The sequence below is a fragment of the Mobula hypostoma genome, chromosome 3, assembly GCF_963921235.1.
Source record: "Mobula hypostoma chromosome 3, sMobHyp1.1, whole genome shotgun sequence".
Classification (NCBI taxonomy): Eukaryota; Metazoa; Chordata; class Chondrichthyes; order Myliobatiformes; family Myliobatidae; genus Mobula; species Mobula hypostoma.
In genome coordinates, this window is record NC_086099.1 from 120878332 (window position 1) to 120885983 (window position 7652).

The 7652-nt window shown below is 42.9% G+C and overlaps 1 protein-coding gene across 2 annotated transcripts; it reads left to right on the top strand.

Moving 5' to 3' along the window:
• The first annotated feature begins 881 nt into the window (after positions 1 to 881).
• On the top strand, positions 882 to 7101 carry rpl10a (ribosomal protein L10a). 2 transcript variants are annotated; one of them, XM_063043674.1, is made up of 6 exons: positions 882 to 946; positions 1952 to 2026; positions 5021 to 5101; positions 5444 to 5592; positions 6156 to 6328; positions 6877 to 7101. In XM_063043674.1, the coding sequence occupies exons 1-6, from the start codon at positions 942 to 944 to the stop codon at positions 7045 to 7047; spliced, it is 654 nt and encodes a 217-aa protein (XP_062899744.1). In that variant the 5' UTR covers positions 882 to 941; the 3' UTR covers positions 7048 to 7101. The 2 variants fall into 2 exon arrangements, with proteins under 2 accessions (XP_062899744.1, XP_062899745.1); XM_063043675.1 differs by having other exon boundaries at positions 889 to 946; positions 1955 to 2026.
• The last annotated feature ends 551 nt before the right edge of the window (positions 7102 to 7652 follow it).

Genomic DNA, 7652 nt, shown 5'->3' on the forward strand with positions numbered 1-7652 from the left:
AGAGTTATCATAGGTCTCTTGGTGGCCTCCCTCACTAGCCCCCTTCTTGCACGGTCACTCAGTTTTTGAGGACGGTCTGCTCTAGGCAGATTTACAGCTGTACCATATTCTTTCCATTTCTTTATGATTGACTTAACTGTGCCCCAAAGGATATGCAGTGACTTGGAAATTTTCATGTATTCATCTCCTGACTTGTGCTTTTCAATAACCTTTTTGTGGAATTGCTAATGTGCTCTTTTGTCTTCATGGTGTAGTTTTTGCCAGGGTACTGACTCACCAGCAGTTGGACCTTTCAGATAGATACATTTTTACCGCAATCAATTGAAACACCTTGACTGCGCACAGATTATCTCCATTTAACTAATTATGTGACTTCTAAAATCAAATGGCTGCACCAGTGATGCTTTGGTGTGTCATATTAAAAGGGGTCAATACTTATGCAATAAATTATTGTGTGTTTTATGTTTGTAATAAATTCAGACCACTTTGATGCAAACGAGCCTTTTTCTGTGGATCACTGTCAAAAAGCCCAAATTAAATCCACTGTGATTCAGTGCTGTAAAATAATAAAACATGTAAACTTGCTGGGGGTGGGGGGAGAGAGAGAGTTGAATACTTTCTACAGGCACTGTTGAGTAGTTGTGAGGTACACTAAGTGAAATATAGTGGTGGGGTGCCGGTGTGTGGTCTCGGGGACAGGACTGGTGCCTGATAGCAACAGCCGACAAGTAGAGACTAACCCGACACCGTTCGCTCACACTGGACGTTATTGCCGACGCTGACATGAGGAATCACCCTTCGACATGCGAAGGGGAACCTGAGGCGCTTGGACTCGGAGCCGCCCCTAGCGGTATCGCGAGATTCCGCGCCGGTGACGCGGCCTTAAAGAGCGTCACTTCCGCCCCACCGCTCTCTTTCTCCGGAGGTGCCGACGAGACAAAATGAGGTGAGTAGCCGGGCAATATGGCAATCCGGCCCCATCGGCCGCCCAGCCGGTCTCATCCGCGGCCATCCGGCCCCATCGGCCGCCGAGCCGGCCCAACCGCGGCGATCCGGCCGCATCCACTGCCGAGCCGGCCCCTCGTGGCGAGCCGGCCGCTGAGCCGGGGGGGGGGTGTTGGCTGGGGGAGAAGGAAGATGAAGGGTTCAGGTTGGAAATCTGGAGGAACTCAGCGGCGCAGACTTCTGTGGAGTGGAATAGACACTTCATCTGGAAAGATTATGCATCTTGACCATAAAACGTTGACTTTCTATCTCTCCGTGGATGTTGAGTTCCTCCAGTACTCTAGCCGAGCAGTTAATTAACTCAGCATGTTTACTGAACAGCAGAGTAGACTGATTTCAAATACCACCTATGTGTGTATGATTCCTAATAACATTTGATCTCTGATTTCAAACACTCGTTCCTCGTATGAAATCCTACAGCATGGGAGAGCATAGTGCCATTGGCCCACTGCATCTGTAACTATTCAATGCTCACTAATTCATGTTCCAGCCAGCTTCTCACCCACTACCATCCATCTGTGAATTAGTGACAATTTGATGCTCAATTGACATGCATCATGCCTCCCTACCACCATTGATCTCACCTCTCAAGATTGTCCCAGTTGTATCATTGATTAGTTTGCCTGTAACCTTCAGTCACCCGGAAAAATGAGAGACTTGGTTGCAAAAAACTTGGTGGAATTTGGTGAGTTGACCAGCATCTGTGTAGCCAAAGGTCTGAAGCGGGGTCTTGACCTAAAACATTGACTATCCCTTTGACCCCATAGATGCTGCTTGACCTGCTGGGTTTCTCAACAATTTGTTTTTGCACCTTTTGAAATTCCCTTTAGGTTTCTGCATTCCCCTCTAAAAGTGTTAAAAAATGCCTCATTGGAAAGTAATGGAGCCCAGAGTATAGAACAAGCTTACTTTAACAATAGATGAATGACTTGGCGTTTCCTTGCAGTAGCAAAGTCTCCCGTGATACCCTCTATGAAGCTGTCCGTGAGGTCCTTCAGGGATCCCAGCAGAAGCCTCGCAAGTAAGTTTGTCACTTTCCTTAATGGACACTTCTCCTTTGTTTTGCATAGTAATTTACTTTGGATATATTAAACTTCATTATTAAAGTTAGTTCATTATTAAGGTTCAAAGTTACATATATGGTCATCCGGTACAAACCTGGGATTCATTTTCTTGTGGTCAAGCTCAGTAATCATAACAGAATCAATGAAAGACTGCCCAACATAAAAAAAAGAAATAATTGTGAACATAAGTTGAAGGGTCCTTGAAAGTGAGTCTAGGTCGTGGGAACTTATCAGTGATGGGGCAAGTGAAGTTATCCCCGTTTGGTTGATGGTTGAGGGGTAATAACTGTTGCTGAATCTGGTGATGAGTCCCACTGCTCCTGTGCCACCTTCCTGATGCAGCATGTGGGGTTGGTGCGGTTCCCTGCTGATGGATGCTGCTTTACTGCGACAACATTGCATATAGATGTGTTCAATGGTCGGGAGGTCTTTACGCATGATGGACTGGGACAACTCCACTACTTCAGGATTTTTCATTCAAGGGCAACGGTATTTCCATACCAGGCTGTGATGCACCCTGTCGATACACTCTCCACTACACATCTATAGAAATTTGTTACAGTTTTAGATGTCATGATGAATTTTCACAATCTAAGGAAGTAGAGGCATTACTGTGCTTTCTTTGTAATTATGCCAGGCAACGTTTAACCTGATGACAATTGAAGCTTGTGATTCAGGGTTGAAATGCTGCTAAACTTATTTTTTTGAAAAACAAGGGTGGAGGCACATTGAGTGCTGAAATAAGCAATCTTCAAGCATTCAGGGCACCCTAATGCACAGCTATAAAAGTTGTTGGTGGGAAGGTTGGTGAAGAGAACTAAGGTAGTACAGGGGTTTGAGAAGGTGCAAATTTTCAAATTGATACTCCAAATCACAGCCAGTGTTTGTAAAACATTTTTTTTGATTCAGGAGTAGGACGGTGTGAGACTGGTGAAGGTTTGGTTGCCTTCTGTTTTTCGTGTGGTTCGGAAGCCCAGCTGGGAATTTGTTGAAAGTTCTAGTGATTTGATCTTGTTGCCAGTAGCATTTGAACATTCCTGTAAGCAAGGGGTAAGGTTAAGGTACTGGTATGGTAATAGAAGTGAGCGTTTTGAATGCAAGCAAGGGAATAGGTAAGCTGGACAGCGGATGGATGTGGTTTGTTCTGTCCATGGTTGCTGGAGCTATGGTCATGTCTGAGTTGTTAGTTAGAGGTGAAAGTTTGGTTTAGGAAGTTAACAGTTGCAGAAGCAGGAATTGGTGGCTGGAAACCAGGTGTTGCTTATTGGGAAGGTAATAGCTGTTAAGATGGCTTTGTGATTGTGCTTATGGGAGTACCCTGTCTGGTTTCTGGAGGAATGGTTGAGGATAGGAGCATAGAGGCGCGTGGGGTTTTGTCGTCTAGGTTCGTTATGTTCGGATTTTAAGAGGTGAAATCTAAGTGCCAGAGAAGGCATGTTTGTTTCTTGCATCAGTAGTTTTTGCTGCTTTGTTTGCACATTAGGAGGTTGGGATGAAATCAGATATATGGGAGAACACCAATATGTAGACTGAAAGAAACTGTTATGAGCCCGGGGGAGCCTTTCTGAGTTGAATCTTGGTGGACTGAGGTAATGACTTGGTGGGGGTAAACTGGTTTTGAGTATACAATAGCATTTAAAATGACTATTCATAGCTTGCTAGGATAATGTGCCAATAATAATTAAGTTTAGGGAGGAGACATTGGGAAAATGTGTATAGCTTTAAATTGTTAATGAACTGAACCATGGTTGAAGGATCCACTCTTTAGCTGATGTTTGTGTTGTGCTTTTATCAATATTAGTGTCCTGATTGTCTCATGAATAATTGCTGAGTAGATTTCAGTTTGGTCAGATTTTAGGTAGTAGTTTATATTGTGGGTTAGGGTGGATATTTGTATGTGCTGTGTTATTTGGACCATCAAATTTAAGGTCCTAGTTATGGATCTCCACTCTTGTGCTAAACACTGGTTAAAGTCGGAGGTCTCAATCGGTTTTTCCTCCAAATGCTACGGCCTTGAATCACTAAGGAGTTCTCTCAGTATTGTCTCGGATCAATGTTACAGCAGGTGACCTTCAGTGGCATATATTTAATTTCCTGCCCACACTGAGTACTGGGAACAGCCATTAAATTATTTTATCATGCAGACCTCTGGGGTTGAGGATCTGGGAGCTTGGGCTGCTGGCAGCTGTGTAATGTGCCAGCTGGCAGGATAGGTAGTTTGAGGTGGTGTGTTCTCAGTAACACCTTCAATACTCCTTGAGCAGTTATAGCTGGTATTTCTCAAAGTCTTGAGATTGTTGCACTTCCTGGAATATTTGAGTTTACTCTTTGTCCACCTGGTAATCTCGCAGGACAAAGCTTTTGCTGTCTATTTCGGTAATTAAGTTGAGAATGGCATTGATGTAGGTGCTCAGCATGGTTCAGTAATTGGCCCCAATGCTGTAGATGTCATCCTGGGAAAGACGATGCTGATGTTAGTTTGTCTATTCTCCAGCTGAGTTTGGAGGATTTCACAGATGCTGCATTGGTATTTTTCCAGTGCCGTGAGACACCCAGTCTAGCTCATTGGCTGGTAGACAACACACTTTCTTTGAGCGTTTTTCATCGATTCCATCGTTTCTTTGTATTTACTGTGAATGCCTGTGAGAAAATGAATCCCAGGATAGTATATGGTGATGTATATGTACATTAATAATCTTTGGGCCAGGACCAAGGTTTTGATTTTCATACCTTTTTCCTCAATCAATCCAAGGTTGTGTTAAGACCTTGGTCATGGTGAACTTCACTGTTTGCCTCGATTTGGGATGGGGTCCATGTTTACAAGGTTCTTGCTCTGAACCTTTGTGTACTGCTTTGTCAATTACAGATCTTATAATTTAATATTTATACAGCTTTAAACTATTTGTCAGGTCTTACTGGTTCTGCAAATCTGATGAATAATTTCATTTTAGGTTTCTGGAGACTGTGGAGCTGCAGATCAGTCTGAAGAACTATGACCCTCAGAAGGACAAGCGTTTCTCTGGCACTGTCAGGTTCGACTTCTTATTGCTTAACCCAGTTCTCAGTGCAGAAGCTGTGGAATAAGAATTCAATTGGTTTGTTCACAAATGCTATTGCCGCACAGCTTCAACACTGATTATACATGGGTAGTCCTGCCTGTAAAGGTTCGGACGGACCTTCACCCTGGGTCTTAAAATATGAGGGGAGGTAGGGAGAGGCATTATTGCCAATCCTACCGACCATTTGTAAGGAGTAAGTTGCTGGTGGATAGCCCGAGAAGCCAGCAGCAAGGGTAAGGCATTTACAGAGGTTTTCCTGGAATGCTCTGCATCCTTTGTATCTTCGTTGGTTTTTAACACTGTTAATGTTTCTAGGCTGAAGAATGCCCCTCGGCCCAAGTTTTCCATATGTGTGCTTGGCGACCAGCAACATTGTGATGAGGCCAAGGCTGCTGACCTTCCTCACATGGATATCGAGGCCCTGAAGAAACTGAACAAAAACAAAAAGATGGTGAAGAAGCTTGGTAAGTTTGAGGGTCTTTATGCTTTGAATAGATGCAGTGACACTTTAACAATAGTTGAAACAGCCCCGACCATCTTGTGAAATACAAGACAGCATTTGGCTTTTATTTACAGCAGTGGCTTTAAAGTATTTTAAAGAAAATGAAAAACATAGAGCAGAGTTTAAACAATAAGTTGGGTGTTTTTGCCCAATCCATCAGAGCTTTTTCACCTCAGCTGGTAGCCTGAATATTCAGGAAGTTTGCATATTGAAAAGGTTGAACTGAGGAATGGGCCGGAAAATCAAATCAGTTCCAGCTCCTGATCTCAGAGGTGTAAAAAGGCCTCAGCTGTTCTTATCTATAGTCTAACAATGAGGATGAGATTAAACGAAGGGTTCCCAGCCTTTTCATGGACCCCAGGTTGAAAACCCCTGATTTTCACAAATGATTAGCTCCAGATGTATAGAAGATGTGTGTTTTGGATCATCTGCAGCGCTTGTGTTTGCAAACCATTGCCATTTCATCAGTTTTTATGACTTTCGTGAAGTTAGTACCTCAAACTTTATAAATTGATTCCTTTGCAGCAAAGAAGTATGATGCTTTCCTTGCCTCCGAGTCCCTCATCAAGCAGATTCCTCGTATTCTGGGCCCAGGTCTGAACAAGGCCGGCAAATTTCCCTCCCTCCTCACTCACAATGAGAACATGATCACCAAAGTAGATGAAGTCAAATCGACCATCAAGTTCCAGATGAAGAAGGTGGGTATAAACCTGCATTTGTCGTGGGAGTCTGCAGGTCAGGATTCAAGAGGAGTGGGATTCAAATTTGCAGTTCTTGGGTCTAAATGTATTTGAATATTTCAACTGCACATCCATTGGTAGTTAGCCAAGCACAATGTTTTGGTGAGAAGTTTCCAAATTTAAATTAACTTGGGTACTCTATGTGAATTATGCCATGTGCAGCTGGAAATTGATCATTGGCATCAGTGTAGATTAATTGATGGAACCTTGTACTGGAGGAAGTGACAGTGTAAAGGATTAGTTCTACTTCTGCATGTAGGTACATTGGTACTCAAATCACAAGCAGTTTCATTTTATTAGGTTGTTGCAGATAATGTATTGACGCTACATATTCTGAGAGGAGAAGTTTGGAAGTTCATGGCATGAGAGTTTTACCAGTGTTTAATCTATTGCATTTTAACTATTTAACTAAATATTGTTAACTTGAATTGTCAGTTCTTTGAAATTAAATCTCAAATTAACTTTATCTCCTTTTCCCATCACCTCCATCCCTTTTCAATCCTCAGGTCCTGTGTTTGGCTGTTGCCGTGGGACATGTTAAGATGACTGAAGAGGAACTGGTGTACAACATTCACTTGGCCATCAACTTCCTGGTGTCACTCTTGAAGAAAAACTGGCAGAATGTGCGTGCCTTGTACATCAAGAGCAGTATGGGCAAGCCCCAACGTCTGTACTAAATGTTCTGTCAAATGTTTTTTTAAAATAAATACCTGGTAGCATTTGCTGGTCAATATGATTTAAATTCATTTGTTATCTGCCATGTTATATGATGTGGATGATCATGATTGTTCCTAGCAGATTTTTCTACAGAAGTCATTTGCCTTCTGGGCAGTCTTTACAAGACAGGTGACCCCAGCCATCATCAATACTCTTTAGAGATCGCCTGTGTCATTGGTCGCACAGCCAGGACACGTGATAAGTACCAGCTGCTCACAAGACCATCCACCACCTCCTCCCATGGTGTCATGTGACCCTGATTGGGGGTGGGTGGATAAGCAGATTCTGCACCCTACCGAAGGATGACGTATGGTAGAGACATATCTCCATCCATCAGTCTAAATAGTTTTTGTTGAATTCCATCAGTTGGGGGCCAACGTCGATCAGAGCTGACCATGGGTATTGTCATAGTCATAGTCATACTTTATTGATCCCAGGGGAAATTGGTTTTCATTACAGTTGCACCATAAATAATAAATAGTAATAGAACCATAAATAGTTAAGTAGTAATGTGTATATTATGCCAGTAAATTATGAAATAAGTCCAGGACCAGCCTATTGGCTT

Bases quoted from the DNA above. Each gene is read 5' to 3' on its own strand.
- rpl10a (XM_063043674.1), top strand. The intron at 2,027-5,020 runs GTAAGTTTGTCA...ATTTCATTTTAG, and splicing joins TCCCAGCAGAAGCCTCGCAA to GTTTCTGGAGACTGTGGAGC. The intron at 5,102-5,443 runs GTTCGACTTCTT...TAATGTTTCTAG, and splicing joins CGTTTCTCTGGCACTGTCAG to GCTGAAGAATGCCCCTCGGC.